At 45.4% G+C, this 16,720-nt stretch overlaps 1 protein-coding gene across 1 annotated transcript; it reads left to right on the plus strand.

Moving 5' to 3' along the window:
* Window positions 1-4,436: 4,436 nt before the first annotated feature.
* LOC115133151 (leiomodin-2-like) lies at window positions 4,437-10,354 on the plus strand. Its single transcript, XM_029666088.2, has 4 exons — window positions 4,437-6,840; window positions 7,115-7,831; window positions 7,959-8,582; window positions 9,988-10,354. The coding sequence occupies exons 1-4, from the start codon at window positions 6,562-6,564 to the stop codon at window positions 10,039-10,041; spliced, it is 1,674 nt and encodes a 557-aa protein (XP_029521948.1). The 5' UTR covers window positions 4,437-6,561; the 3' UTR covers window positions 10,042-10,354.
* The last annotated feature ends 6,366 nt before the right edge of the window (window positions 10,355-16,720 follow it).

Consider the following 16,720-nt stretch of genomic DNA (forward strand, 5'->3'; position numbering starts at 1 on the left):
TAGTCAATGAATAGCATTCTCACATATGTGTTCCTTTTGTCCAGGTGGGAAAGGGCAGTGTATAGTGCAATAGAGATTGCATCATCTGTGGATCTGTTGGGGCGGTATGCAAATTGGAGTGGGTCTGGGATAATGGTGTTGATGTGAGCCATGACCAGCCTTTCAAAGCACTTCATGGCTGCAGACGTGAGTGCTACGGTTCGGTAGTCATTTAGGCAGGTTACCTTAGTGTTCTTGGGCACAGGCACTATGGTGGTCTGCTTAAAACATTTACATTACATTTACATTTAAGTCATTTAGCAGACGCTCTTATCCAGAGCGAGTTACAAATTGGTGCTTTCACCTTATGACATCCAGTGGAACAGCCACTTTACAATAGTGCATCTAAATCTTTTAAGGGGGGTTAGAAGGATTACTTTATCCTATCCTAGGTATTCCTTAAAGAGGTGGGGTTTCAGGTGTCTCCGGAAGGTGGTGATTGACTCCGCTGTCCTGGCGTCGTGAGGGAGTTTGTTCCACCATTGGGGGGCCAGAGCAGCGAACAGTTTTGACTGGGCTGAGCGGGAACTGTACTTCCTCAGTGGTAGGGAGGCGAGCAGGTCAGAGGTGGATGAACGCAGTGCCCTTGTTTGGGTGTAGGGCCTGATCAGAGCCTGGAGGTACTGAGGTGCCGTTCCCCTCACAGCTCCGTAGGCAAGCACCATGGTCTTGTAGCGGATGCGAGCTTCAACTGGAAGCCAGTGGAGAGAGCGGAGGAGCGGGGTGACGTGAGAGAACTTGGGAAGGTTGAACACCAGACGGGCTGCGGCGTTCTGGATGAGTTGTAGGGGTTTAATGGCACAGGCAGGGAGCCCAGCCAACAGCGAGTTGCAGTAATCCAGACGGGAGATGACAAGTGCCTGGATTAGGACCTGCGCCGCTTCCTGTGTGAGGCAGGGTCATGTTGGTAAAATGTTGGTAAAACATGTTGGTATTGCACTCGGACAGGGAGAGGTTGAAAATGTCAGTGAAGACACTTGCCAGTTGGTCAGCGCATGCTCACAGTGCACGTCCTGGTAATCCGTCTGGCACTGAGGCCTTATGAAATTTGCCCTGTTTAAAGGTCACCTCTGGGTGAGAGTTTTCTTGTTTGCTTATTGCTTATGACAGCTCATTCAATGCTGTCTTAGTCCCAGCTTCTGACTGTGATGGTATGTGAACAGCTACGAAAAATACAGATTAAAACTCTCTAGGTAGATAGTGTGGTCTGCAGTTTATCATGAGATACTCTACCTCAGGCAAGAAATAGCTTGAGACTTCCTTAGATGTCTTGCACCAGCTGTTATTTACAAAAATAGATAGTCCGCTGCCCCTTGTCTTACCAAACGCTGCTGTTCTAGCCTGCGGTGCAGTGTATGACCGGCCAGCTGTACGTTGATAGTGTCGTCGTTCAGCCACGACTCCGTGAAGCACAAGATATAACAGTTTTGAATGTCTCATCGGAAGTTGTAGGTCATCTATTTTATTGTCCAAAGATAGCACATTTGCTAGCAGAATGGAAGGAAGTGGAGGTTTATTCAATCGCCTACGAATTCTCAGAAGGCAGCCCACCCTCGGTCACCTTTTTCTCTGCTTCCTCTTCATGCAAATCACGGGGATCTGGGCCTGTTCCCATGAAAGCAGTATAGGGAAAAAAGGATTCTGCCAGTCCGTGGTGAGTAATCGCAGTCCTGATGTCCAGAAGTTATTTTCGTTCATAAGAGACGGTAGCGGCAACATATTGAACAAAATAAGTAAAAAAATAAGTTACGAACAAATGCAAATAAACAAACAAAAAACACAATCGGTTGGGGGCACGTAAAACGTCTGCCTTCTTCTCCGGCGCCATATTGTACAGAGTTGTACAGATGGAACTATCCAAGCAGAAACATCTCTTTCAAATGTTGATATTTGGTTGCGTTGCCAACCAAACACAATTCAATATTACTTTTAATACAGTAAATAGCCAAATCTTACAAACTAATCTAACATTCAACCTTAAAATGAGTAACACATCCATGGCCACATTGAGGTTACTGTTACTATAAATGTCTACTTATGTGATCATAAAGAGCATGCATGTTCAATATACAGTAGCATGAATAGGTTGTCGCAGGACTGTGAAGATCTTCAAAACTGCTGTAATAATCGGTGCAGAATCTCGAGCGGCATTTATCACTTGCACCATGTACTTTTAATGTAATTTCAACTGTAATCCAGGTCATTTGGTTCTGCTATTAGATGTTGCACAGTGATAATACATGAATATGTTGTATAAATCAACAAAATATCTGACATTATATTCCCATTTGAGCTATGCTGTTCTTATAAATAGTTTAAAGCAATAGACATTGTTTTTCCATTGGAATTTGGTTGTGTTTTTATAGTAGTGGTAAACTGGAAACTGGCTTTTGGCTGTCTTTTCTTGTCTCTCCAATTTTGTGGTATCCAATTGGTAGTTACAGTCTTGTCCCATTGCTGCTGTACTCATTTACATTTACATTTACATTTAAGTCATTTAGCAGACGCTCTTATCCAGAGCGACTTACAAATTGGTGCGTTCACCTTAAGACATCCAGTGGAACAGCCACTTTACAATAGTGCATCTAAATCTTTTAAGGGGGGTGAGAAGGATTACCTCATCCTATCCTAGGTATTCCTGAAAGAGGTGGGGTTTCAGGTGTCTCCGGAAGGTGGTGATTGACTCCGCTGTCCTGGCGTCGTGAGGGAGTTTGTTCCACCATTGGGGGGCCAGAGCAGCGAACAGTTTTGACTGGGCTGCGCGGGAACTGTACTTCCTCAGTGGTAGGGAGGCGAGCAGGCCAGAGGTGGATGAACGCAGTGCCCTTGTTTGGGTGTAGGGCCTGATCAGAGCCTGGAGGTACTGAGGTGCCGTTCCCCTCACAGCTCCGTAGGCAAGCACCATGGTCTTGTAGCGGATGCGAGCTTCAACTGGAAGCCAGTGGAGAGAGCGGAGGAGCGGGGTGACGTGAGAGAACTTGGGAAGGTTGAACACCAGACGGGCTGCGGCGTTCTGGATGAGTTGTAGGGGTTTAATGGCACAGGCAGGGAGCCCAGCCAACAGCGAGTTGCAGTAATCCAGACGGGAGATGACAAGTGCCTGGATTAGGACCTGCGCCGCTTCCTGTGTGAGGCAGGGTCGTACTCTGCGGATGTTGTAGAGCATGAACCTACAAGAACGGGCCACCGCCTTGATGTTAGTTGAGAACGACAGGGTGTTGTCCAGGATCACGCCAAGGTTCTTAGCGCTCTGGGAGGAGGACACAATGGAGTTGTCAACCGTGATGGCGAGATCATGGAATGGGCAGTCCTTCCCCGGGAGGAAGAGCAGCTCCGTCTTGCCGAGGTTCAGCTTGAGGTGGTGATCCGTCATCCACACTGATATGTCTGCCAGACATGCAGAGATGCGATTCGCCACCTGGTCCGTACTCCCGTCGATCCGCACTGATTATTACATTTTTTTTTAAATTTTTATAATATGTTTATTATTTTCCAATAAAAAATACATTTAAAAAAAGACAGCGATACAAACATTGACATTCATTGTACTGTTGAATGGGATGGAAAATTTAGAGGACAAAACAAAACTTAACTCACACATACACAAAATAAAACTAAATCCTATTAGGTGGTACATGTACAGTATAAGAAGAGAGCATATAGTCATTACAAGCAGTGTAGTTCAGCCAAAAATAAATATTGAGTGGAGTACAGCACAGAGTAGCAGCAGATCATCAACCCAGTTATGAAGCGGGACTAGACCATTTATCCAGTATCGGCTGCCATATTTCTATTGGACTTTTATTGGTGGTATTGTATTGAATCTTTTCCATATGTATTACATTCCCTAAATCCCGTAACCACATTTCAAAGGTAGGTACAGTCTCCAATTTCCAAAATTGCAATATGAACCTTTTGGCTAATAGAGTACAACTAGAGGCAGCCTTCCCCTCCTGGTTATTCCCATCAACTGTACCAAAGAGAGCGATCAATGGGTCTGGGGCTATAACTGCATCTTGACACATTGCCCGCTTACCCAAAAGAAACATCTGGTGACCGTGCATTGCACCCGGCTGACCACAGGAGTCGCTAGAGCGCAATGGGACATGAACATCCCTTCTGGCCAAACCCTCCCCTAACCCGGACTATGCTGGGTCAATTTTGCGTCGCCCAATGAGTCTCCAGGTCGCGACCGGCTGCGACAGAGCCTGGACTCAAACCTGGATCTCTAGTGGCACAGCTAGCACTGCCTTAGACCACTGCACCACTCGGGAGACATTGGCTGTCTTTTTGATTGGGTGAATATAAATTGTAATCTCATTGATCAACGTCTCAATCAAATATTACCCAATTGTCCACGCAGAAATGACATTGTGTGCCCAGTGGGATGACACTATACGTCCTCTCATTTGTAAGATTTGTACGACCACTACTCCATTCATAATGGTCTGTAACCTAATGTTACGTAACACATCATACTAAACAGAGTGTCACATATTTACATACAGAATAATATGAATTTCCCTGACACCACTTTGACCTAAAGCCCATCCTCCATCCTCCTCACTCACAGTATCCCCTCTGTGTGTCATTACACAATTCAATACACTTTATTATCCCGAGGGAAAAATGCATTGACCACACAATTCTGCTGTACATAGAAATAGATCCACAGAAAGGTATCGTAGGCTCCACATAATTGCCCATTACCTGAAACAGTATGCACACATCATGCATCTACACACGTCAAACCCATTTTGGATATCTGGAATTAGCCACCGACAACAACAAGCCCTTTACCCAAAGAGAGTTATCACCCTAGCCTGGCGGACGCAACCCACGTGACCCAGAGCAGGGAGAGCTGTGACACGCTAGTCTGCAAAGGATTGGTTCGCTCAAATGTTGTTTTTTTCCCTCTGGGATTGAGACCTCTTTGTTTGGATTGGAAAATCCAACCGTTGTAATGGGAGGGGGACGGCGCTCTGGGCCTGTGTGTGGCTGTGCCTATGGTTGTTTGAGTGAGTATGACACAGAGTTGAGCCAACCAGTAAAAGCACAGCCCCCTTCATTATCGACACATCGTGCCCACAACTTCAAAGAGCCATTCCTGACTTTGAAGTCAGGAGGACTTTGAGAGTTAGGTGTTAGCCAGACTGTTATCTCTCGGGCTCATTAGAAGATTTAGACTGACAGAACGGAAGAGCTTCTACAAAGCTCCGTAGATAAACAGACCGTTTTTGTTCCCCAACTAAGTACAAATTTTCATTCAGTCAGACAGAGTGGTGATGTATAAAGAGGTCTGATTAAAAGCCCAAAGCCAGCAGTGTATAGCAGAGAGAGATAGAGAACATCCCCACTGCCTTGTCTGCCAGCTCTCAGAAAAGCTCCTCCACTCTACCCTGACAAGCCTAAAATGATAACATAACCCTCTTTTAAATAAGCCCACGGTCGCAATCGTCTATTGTTATTCCCAGTATTTCAAGAACCATTGTACTAAATGAAAGCCCACTAAAAGATACAGCTCTACTTCCACATTATTGCTATATTAGTCTGCTCCATAGAAACATGTTACCATAGAAACCATGTTATCTGTAGTAGTTAATCCCACGCGATGGCCAGTGGTGTCACACAGCAATGTTGAGTGGTGATAGACACTTGAAAAGTGACCATTTCAATACGGCCTACTTCACGCGGTCGCCTATCAGATAAACAACCACTCTGGTCCTTACTAGAGGCATATCTGAAATGACACCCTATTACTTATGCAGTGCACCACATTTGAACAGAGCCACCTAGGGAAAAGTGTACTATTTGAGACAACATTTATGTCATGGTGTGTGTCTCTGTGTGTCTCCGAGTCTGAATGTCTTTCTATGTCTGTGGGTTTCTCTGTGTGTGATGTGATGTCCCTCTGTGTGTAAATACGTGTTTAATGTTGCTATGTGTCTCTGTATGTTGGCCGCTGTGTTTCTGCTTCTTGTTATGTTCCTCTATGACTCGCTCTCTGTCTCTCTTGGGTCCGGTTGGGCTTTTTTTGGGCCACAAACAATGTGGCCCGCTGCTGGGATCCGCTGACAGGCCTGACCAGGGCCGCTCTGCTCTCTGAGCTCACATGCTTTTTGTGGCTCTAGTCTATCTCTCTGAGCAGCGCCTCCCAAAAAAAGGACTGTGCATCATGGTCCAACGCTTTGTTGCACTCCACTGATCCCCCTCTTAAGGCCTCTGCAGCAGCTGGAGAGATTAGAAGAGAGGAGAACAGGACACACACTCACACTCAACACACACACCACCGACACAGACACCCCAGCTTGGCCCCTTGCACACACCACTGGTACTGTTCTCACTGAAGCAGTAGAGGACAAACAGATCAGGCCGAGACTGAACTTGACAGGACCCACACCTCCAGAAAGACTCCATTCTGACCGGAAACCTATCCCAGAAAGATCCCACCCTGATCGGACTCGTACGGCACGCATAGCCCCATCTACCTGGAGCCCAGTCCAGAGGCCACCCTCTTCAGCAATGAACAGTTTTGGGTACCGTCGGGAGTTGAGTAAGTATGAGGATGTGGATGAGGATGAACTACTGGCTTCTCTCAGCCCAGAGGAGCTAGCAGAGCTGGAGATGGAGCTGGCAGACATAGACCCTGATGCCAACGTGCCCATCGGCCTGAGACAGAGAGACCAGACGGAGAAGACCCCCACTGGCACCTTCAGTAGAGACTCTCTGTTGAAGTACTGGGAGAAGGAGACCAAGAGGATACTGGAGGATGAGAGAGGGGAAGCTAGCAGCCCCAAACAGGTCAGTGATCAGGAGATAGTCTGAACTCAGCTAGCTTGCTACTCTCAGATCTTTATGGATAACCTTAAATTACATTTGACCAATTAAGAAGCTTAATTATTCAATAATGATCACTTTCTGGTATAATGGAGAACCAGTTAGGACCTTCACACAAAAACAATGCAAATCTTACATTCCGTTTAGGTCCAACTTCAGATATAATACAGTTAAAAGAGAACATGGCCATGGTGTCGGAGTCAGATTAATGAGAGATTTACACCTTATGTCTAAACAGGATGACGATGATGATGCCGAAAAGAGTGAGGAAGAATGCGTGACAGAAACCAACAGCGAAGCAGAGGAGAAAGATGACGAGAACAAGAAAGAAAATAAAGATTATGAAGAGGAAGAGGAGGAAGAAGAAGAGGAGGAGGAGAGTGAGGAAGAGGAAGCTGAAACAGAGGATGAGGAGGATGAAGAGGAGGATGAAGAGGAGCCAGAAGAGAAGAGGCCTATAGCAGCGACTCCAAAGGATTCTGGTCCTCCATCACCGCTGTCAGTCGCCATCTCCTCCCCTAGCCTCCTGAGACCCCCAAGGGTGGAGCCTATGAGACTAACCCCGCCCCCACCTCCACTTGACCCCAACGCCGACGGTAACCCAATAGTTGTCGACGAGGCCCTGGAAAGAGTCCTTAATAACGACCCTGAGCTCAAAGAGATCAACCTCAACAACATTGAGGACATCTCACAGGACACTCTAATCCAGTTCGCTGAGGCACTGCGCTCCAACACACACGTGCGTGTCTTTAGCCTGGCCAACACGCATGCCGACGACCCTGTGGCGCTGGCCATTGCCAAGACGCTGTGCGAAAACACCTCCATCATCAGCCTGAACATCGAGTCCAACTATGTGACAGGGAAAGGGGTTCTGGCCATGGTCCAGGCTCTGCCTAGCAATAGCACCTTGACTGAGCTACGCTTCCATAACCAGAGACACATGTGTGGAGGACAGGTCAGTCAGTTTGGACTTGGTATTCAGTCTTGATGCTGCTGCTCGACACACATTTTCAGACAATGGTAAAAGCACAACCTCACGATCCCAAACCCCCCCCCCCCCTCTCTCTCTGTCTGTCTCTCAGGTGGAGATGGAGATGGTGAAGGTTCTGAGGGAGAACCACACCCTGATCAAGCTGGGTTACCAGTTCCACCTGCCAGGCCCCCGGATGAGCATGACAGGCATCCTGACCCGTAACATGGACCGTCAGAGACAGAAACGCCTGCTGGAGCAGAGACAGAACCAGCAGGCGGGGCCAGAGGGGGCCGTTAACCCCCGTACGACCGCTCTCTTGAAGGCCACTCCGGGTTCTTCGCCCTATGGTTCCCCGCGGGTGTCTCCTTGGCAATCCCCCAAACTCCCCAAGAAACAGACCCCTCCTACTCCCCCGCCGCCTCCTCCACCTCCTCCCCCACCCCCCCCACTGCCCTGCCAGCCCCCGGCAGAGAAGAAGAAGCCGACTAGGAAGATCGCGGAGGTGATCAGGCTCCACGAGGAGGTTGTTAAGAAGCAAGGGAAAGGGAAGGGGAAGAAGGGGAAGAAAGGACTGAAAGAGACCAACAGTATCTTGAAGGAGCTGAAGAACGCTCTGCGGCCAGTGGCAGAGAACAGAGACCAGGAGCACAGCAGGCCACCCACTCCACTGCGCTCCTCACACGACCAGCTCATGGACTCCATCCGCAACGCTAGTGTCCGCTCCCTCAGAAAGGTGAGATTGTGTGCATGTGCGTGCATGTACATGCACAGCCAATGAGAGTTAACAAGAGTTTAAGGGTTAAAGATGGTCAGGTGGTGAGACACCACCTATGAGTGTTCATAGTCTCATACATCATCAATTGGGCCCAGAGTTATTTTCTGGTCAGGTCACATGGCTAGGAAAAACAATTGGCCCGTACCAACGTGGAGTCTATTCCAGCTGTATCCGGGGCTGGGTATTCCTGGACCGACACTGTATGCTCCAATTCTTCACCACCAGCCTAATAGCCCTGGAAACGAATTAACATGTATCCATCTGGAAAAGTGTTCCTTTCTGTGACATAGCCAGCAGACTGAGACACTATGTCATCTTGGAAAATGTCAAAGACAACTCATATAAAATGGCTGAGAGAAAGAATCTGGTCTAAACAGTCAAAGATAAATAAGGTTGTGCTTTGAGAACCTCGGGGTGCGTTCTTACCGTCAAAGGGAACACATACCGCCGAGGTCAGTCTGATTTAGACAGTTGACAGAGGAACATCGCTATCTGAGTCATCTCCTGTGGTTGACATGTTATTTTACGATGGACGCTGATCATATGACACCTTTCCATCGTCAAGCGCTGTGTTATGTCTGAACAAAGCCAAACACAACACAAGCCATGGTTGAAGTCCCTAACACAGGCTGAGAGAGAGAGAGAGAGAGAGAGAGAGAGAGAAGAGAAAGAAAGAAGGAAAAAGGAGCGGGAGAGTAGTCTAGTCTCTAATGTTTCTGTGGGCCCATTAATGTGTGGTAGCTGCTTGTTATGTTGTTACTGTGGCAAATCCTGGTTGCCCTCAGAAGGCTAGGGTCTAGAGTCTGTGAATGCCTGCCACTTAACTAGAGTTATAAATAGGACTGTTGTACAGCTGCTATGATAAGGGAAACTGGAGAGGCCTCACAGTGCCAGAACGAACTCTGACAACAAAGAGTAAATAAGGAAAGTGCAGAGTCATTTTTGTGATATTTGTGGGCAAAAATGTTCGATACTGCTGCTGTATTTCTGACATTTTGTGATGAGTTTTGCCCAATTTATCATGAAAATGCACTGACGGGGAAAACATTTGTTGACATGTGGCTTAACTTTATGCTGTAAAAGTGTGGTGATTGGTTGAATTTTTTGTGAGACCTTTTTTTGTAGTGTGGTGATCGGACAGTTTTCATGCAGTAATATTAGGTGATTTGCCTGATATATGCGGTAATAGTGCGGTGATTGATCAAATTTGCAAGCCCTTGCATAATATGTAGGGTATTGTTGATTTTGCAAACAATGTGGCAATCGCAGAATCACAAAATGGAATCTTTTGTTTTCGAGGAACCTAGCATAAGAAAAGTCCTGTTTTATTTAACAGAAATCGGTGTTGTTTTTTTAATTGCAGGTGCAAGTTCCACAGAGGAAGTTTGTCTTTGTCCCTGATGAAGAGACTAGCTGATCTGAAGACACAGGGAACACCCTGAGACTACTGAGGACACATAAACAATACATTCAGATTGAACTGGAATTTCCTCAGAGAGGATCCTGGAAATTAACACTGTAATAGCACCTTTACTTTTGGAGTAAAAAAAATCTGAAATTCATGTTATTTTAAATGTAGTTATGGTTGTATGCATTTTTGGGATGATTCATGTATAAATTGTTGTCTAAATTGTTTACTGAGGTAACCTTTGTATAATTGTAAATATTGTATTTGGTGTGTGAGGAATATACTGTATGAATAAAACATGAAGATAAAAGCGACAACACAATTACGTTTGATGGTGTATTATTACTGCTTAAACCATGTTACTGTCCAAAAGGTATTGTGACTGTCCAAAAAATTATCTTTAAAATGTAATATTCAAAAGTTACTGTCCTAAGGCTTTTGTATAAAAGGTTCTGAGGGCCTCCCTTTGCCCTCAGAACAGCCTCAATTCGTTGGGATGGACTCTACAAGGTCGAAAGCGTTCCACAGGGATGCTGGCCCTTGTTGACCCAAATGCTTCCCACTGTTGTGTCAAGTTGGCTGGATGTCCTTTGGGTGGTAGACCATACACAACCCATCTCAATTGTCTCAAGACTTAAAAATCTATCTTTATCCTGTCTCCTCCCCTTCATCTACACTGACTGAAGTGGATTTAACATGTGACATCAATAAGGGATCAAACCTTTCACCTGGATTCAGCTGGTCAGTCTATGTCACTGAAAGAACAGATGTTCTTAATGTTTTTTTTAATACTCTGTGTATGTAGCAGAGGAACACTTAATACTTCCCCTGTGCATTTGTGTGTCTTGGAAGAGTTCTCTGGTATGGTCCTAAATCCACCCCACATCTGTTAAAAGCAAACACAACACTGAAATGCTTTTGGCAGCAGCAACAACTGTCCTTGACTAACCATCCTAGCTTCCCACATGGGATTGGAAAGGACATCAAACTCCGCAAAAACTGACTTGGAGGGAAACAATATTCACCACTTAGACAACACTGGCACTAGCCAACGAGCTTCAGCAGTTTTCGGTATTATCATCAGGTACTGTATATCTGATCTTTCCCTAATGTGTAAACTGGAAGAAAAAAACACATGGAATCTGATATTTTGAGTTCAGATATGACCACATCCATATGTGGATCTCAATCCTGATAAAATTGTAGTGCTCCATATGCGACCTCAGTCGACCATGGAATTAGAATAATTTAATAGGATCTCAATGGTTTGGACTCAGATTTTTTTGCCTCTGAAGTGTTTTTGTTTTTTTACACGACCAGCCGTTACCACAAAACTACCCAGGAACACTTGTTTCCATCCACAGTTTTTGTGAGAGTAAAGTCATACCATATAAATAAAAAAAATCACAATAGGTGTGACGTTTTGGTGCAATCTTATAAAATGCAGATATTTGTGTCGGGAATATTTATTGTGAAATAAATGGCGGTTGAAAAGCCTATACGCGCAAGAATAGTGATATAATAACCATCATATCGAGATAAACTTGGAGTCACGCGATGATATGGTGTGTGGTCCTCCCACTACGATTTGCAAAACCATGCAGGTTATAGGCTACAGATGAAATAATTTATGATACAATTCACAGGGTGGAGAAAGTGCACGCACGGTGATCTTGATGCTCCTTTCCAATAAAAATCGAGGGTCTTATTCTGGTGATGATTTATGAATGACTTCCGTTTGACAAATATTCTCGTTTTTACCTATAATCCATAATGTAGACTAGTCTACACGTACTGTATCTGCGAGCTGTTGGCTAGAGTACATTTTGTGTGCACAATGTCATCACGCAATGATTTTTATCCACAACAAGTCTATTTGATGGAAAACTCGTAATTTGTGTTTCCAATTGGATGGAAACCTAGCTAGTGCCAGGAAATGAGCACTGCATCTGTATGCTACTTCAGAGGCTTTGCACATCAGTGTGAATGTGCAAATCTGACATGGCTAACATATAAAACTGTGTGGACAGTCAGAAAAAAAGATGTGTACAGATTGTGTAAACACAGCCAACGACAGGGTGTAAAATAATTTAATAAAAGTGTCTACCGAAAGGTCATTGGAGTTATTTTTCTAATCCCACTGCCCGGCAAACTGTATTCTCATTAATTTAAAACAAAAACAAAAGCATTCACTCTCTTGCCATCCTTCTATCCAATCATTCCAGCGTAATCTCTTCTACATACACACTACAAATAATCCATGAGTTATGTCATGTGGACGCGGTCCGACCTCGCAGTTTCACGTGTGGGTTTAGCCAACATTATGAGTACTGGGAACTGAGAGACAAATGGGGCCATAGGCCACACTGAAACCAAGTTAACAGCTGTTAATACTGTCTTTTCCCACTACTTGGTCCAACCCTCCCATCACGCTTCTACAGGCCTCCAGCAAACATGAATGTACTCAGATTTAGTGGCTGTGGTGGACCTTTGGCATATGTCCACATGTTCCCATTAAGCCGTGTTGTTCCCATGCCACCTGTGCTACAGTAAATCCCCTTGTTGCTATATGTCCATGCTCTGTTCCCAGTGTATTGTCACCAAGGGTGCCCAGCTCACTGCTCAGGTGTAATTCCCATACAATGCTTTGGGGCCTGGAACTGTGGAATTTGTATTATTATTATTATTATTTTATTTCACCTTTATTTAACCAGGTAGGCAAGTTGAGAACAAGTTCTCATTTACAATTGCGACCTGGCCAAGATAAAGCAAAGCAGTTCGACACATACAACAACACAGAGTTACACATGGAGTAAATCAAACATGCAGTCAACAATACAGCAGAAACAAGTCTATATACGATGTGAGCAAATTGAGTGAGATAAGGGAGGTAAAGGCAAAAAAAGGCCATGGTGGAAAAGTAAATACAATACAGCAAGTAAAACACTGGGATGGTAGATTTGCAGTGGAAGAATGTGCAAAGTAGAAATAAAAAATAATGGGGGGCAAAAGGAGCAAAATAAATAAATAAAATAAATACAGTAGGGAAAGAGGTACAGTGGGGCAAAAAAAGTATTTAGTCAGCCACCAATTGTGCAAGTTCTCCCACTTAAAAAGATGAGGCCTGTAATTTTCATCATAGGTACACTTCAACTATGACAGACAAAATGAGAAGAAAAATATTTTCTATGGGGTTGAGATCTGGAGACTGGCTAGGCCACTCCAGGACCTTGAAATGCTTCTTACGAAGCCACTCCTTCGTTGCCCGGGCGGTGTGTTTGGGATCATTGTCATGCTGAAAGACCTTGCTGATGGAAGGAGGTTTTCACTCAAAATCTCACGATACATGGCCCCATTCATTCTTTCCTTTACACGGATCAGTCGTCCTGGTCCCTTTGCAGAAAAACAGCCCGAAAGCATGATGTTTCCACCCCCATGCTTCACAGTAGGTATGGTGTTCTTTGGATGCAACTCAGCATTCTTTGTCCTCCAAACACGACGAGTTGAGTTTTTACCAAAAAGTTATATTTTGGTTTCATCTGACCATATGACATTCTCCCAATCTTCTTCTGGATCACCCAAATGCTCTCTAGCAAACTTCAGACGGGCCTGGACATGTACTGGCTTAAGCAGGAGGACATGTCTGGCACTGCAGGATTTGAGTCCCTGGCGGCGTAGTGTGTTACTGATGGTAGGCTTTGTTACTTTGGTCCCAGCTCTCTGCAGGTCATTCACTAGGTCCCCCCGTGTGGTTCTGGGATTTTTGCTCACCATTCTTGTGATCATTTTGACCCCACGGGGTGAGATCTTGCATGGAGCCCCAGATCGAGGGAGATTATCAGTGGTCTTGTACGTCTTCCATTTCCTAATAATTGCTCCCACAGTTAATTTCTTCAAACCAAGCTGCTTATCTATTGCAGATTCAGTCTTCCCAGCCTGGTGGAGGTCTACAATTGTGTTTCTGGTGTCCTTTGACAACTCTTTGGTCTTGGCCATAGTGGAGTTTGGAGTGTGACTGTTTGAGGTTGTGGACAGGTGTCTTTTATACTGATAACAAGTTCAAACAGGTGCCATTAATACAGGACAGAGGAGCCTCTTAAATAAGAAGTTACAGGTCTGTGAGAGCCAGAAATCTTGCTTGTTTGTAGGTGACCAAATACTTATTTTCCATCATAATTTGCAAATAAATTCATAAAAAATCTACAATGTGAATTTCTGGATTTTTCTTTCTCATTTTGTCTGTCATAGTTGAAGTGTAACTATGATGAAAATTACAGGCCTCTCTCATCTTTTTAAGTGGGAGAACTTGCACAATTGGTGGCTGACTAAATACTTTTTTGCCCCACTGTATACCTGCTGGAGCGCGTGATACAGGTGGGTGATGCTATGGTGACCAGCAAGCTGAGATAAGGGGGACTGTACCTAGCAGGGTCTTGTAGATGACATGGAGCCAGTGGGTTTGGCGACGAGTATGAAGCGAGGGCCAGCCAACGAGAGCGTACAGGTCGCAATGGTGGGTAGTATATGGGGCTTTGGTGACAAAACGGATGGCACTGTGATAGACTGCATCCTATTTGTTGAGTAGGGTATTGGAGGCTATTTTGTAAATGACATCGCCGAAGTCGAGGATTGGTAGGATGGTCAGATTTACAAGGGTATGTTTGGCAGCATGAGTGAAGGATGCTTTGTTGCGAAATAGGAAGCCAATTATAGATTTAACTTTGGATTGGAGACGTTTGATGTGGGTCTGGAAGGAGAGTTTACAGTCTAACCAGACACCTAGGTATTAGTAGTTGTCCATGTATTCTAAGTCAGAGCCGTCCAGAGTAGTGATGTTGGACAGGCGGGCAGGTGCAGGCAGCGATCGGTTGAAGAGCATGCATTTAGTTTGACTTGTATTTAAGAGCAATTGGAGGCCACGGAAGGAGAGTTGTATGGCATTGAAGCTTGCCTGGAGGGTTGTTAACACAGTATCCAAAGAAGGGCCAGAAGTATACAGAATGGTGTCGTCTGCGTAGAGGTGGATCAGAGACTTACCAGCAGCAAGAGCGACATCATTGATGTATACAGAGAAGAGAGTCGGTTCAAGAATTGAACCCTGAGGCACCCCCATAGAGACTGCCAGAGGTTCGGACGACAGACCCTCCGATTTGACACACTGAACTCTATCAGAGAAGTAGTTGGTGAACCAGGCGAGGCAATCATTTGAGAAACCAAGGCTGTCGAGTCTGCCAATCTGCCAATGAGGATGTGGTGATTGACAGAGTCGAAAGCCTTGGCCAGATCAATGAATACGGCTGCACAGTAATCTTTCTTATCGATGGCGGTTAAGATATCGTTTAGGTCCTTGATCGTGGCTGAGGTGCACCCATGACCAGCTCTGAAACCAGATTGCATAGCAGAGGGTATGGTGAGATTCGAAATGGTCGGTAATCTGTTTGTTGACTTGGCTTTCGAAGACCTTAAAGGCAGGGTAGGATAGATAAAGGTGTGTAGCAGTTTGGGTCAAGAGTGTCCCCCCCTTTGAAGAGGGGGATGACCGCAGCTGCTTTCCAATCTTTGGGAATCTCAGACGACACAAAAGAGAGGTTGAACAGGCTAGTAATATGGGTGGCAACAATTTCGGCAGATAATTGTAGAAAGGGTCCAGATTGTCTAGCCCGGCTGATTTGTAGGGGTCCAGATTTTGCAGCTCTTTCAGAACATCAGCTGACTGGATTTGGGAGAAGGAGAAATGGGGAAGGCTTGGGCGAGTTGCTGTGGGGGGTGCAGTGCTGTTGACCGGGGTAGGGGTAGCCAGGTGGAAAGCATGGCCAGCCGTAAAAAATGCTTATTGAAATTCTCAATTATAGTGGTTTCATCGGTGGTGACAGTGTTTCCTACCCTCAGTGCAGTGGGCAGCTGGGAGGTGTTCTTATTCTCCATGGACTTTACAGTGTCCCATAACTTTTTTGAGTCATTGTTGCAGGAAGCAAATTTCTGCTTGAAAAAGCTAGCCTTGGCTTTTCTAACTGCCTGCGTATATTGGCTTCCAGCTTCCCTGAAAAGCTGCATATCACGGGGGCTGTTCGATGCTAATGCAGAATGCCATAGGATGTTTTTGTGTTGGTTAAGGGAAGTCAGGTCTGGTGAGAACCAAGGGCTATGGTTCTGTTCCTGGTTCTAAATTTGAATGGGGCATGCTTGAATGGGGCATGCTTATTTAAGATGGTTAGGAAGGCATTCTTTTAAATAACCAGGCATCCTCTACTGACGGGATGAGATCAATATCCTTCCAGGTCGATTAGAAAGGCCTGTTCGCTGAAGTGTTTCAGGGAGCGTTTGACAGTGATGAGTGGAGGTCGTTTGACCGCTGACCCATTACAGATGCAGGCAATGAGGCAGTGATCTTGGTTGATAGCAGCAGAGGTGTATTTAAAGGGCAAGATGGTTAGGATGATATCTATGAGGGTGCCTGTGTTTACAGCTTTGGGGAGGTACCTGGTAGGTTCATTGATAATTTGTGTGAGATTGAGGGCATCAAGCTTAGATTGTAGGATGGCTGGGGTGTTAAGCATGTTCCAGTTTAGGTAGCCTAGCAGCACGAGCTCTGAAGATAGATGGGGGGAAATCAGTTCACATATGGTGTCCAGAGCACAGCTGGGGGCAGAGGGTGGTCTATAGCAGGTGGCAACGGTGAGAGACTTGT

Source organism: Oncorhynchus nerka, linkage group LG8, assembly GCF_034236695.1.
Source record: "Oncorhynchus nerka isolate Pitt River linkage group LG8, Oner_Uvic_2.0, whole genome shotgun sequence".
In the NCBI taxonomy this organism is placed as follows: domain Eukaryota; kingdom Metazoa; phylum Chordata; class Actinopteri; order Salmoniformes; family Salmonidae; genus Oncorhynchus; species Oncorhynchus nerka.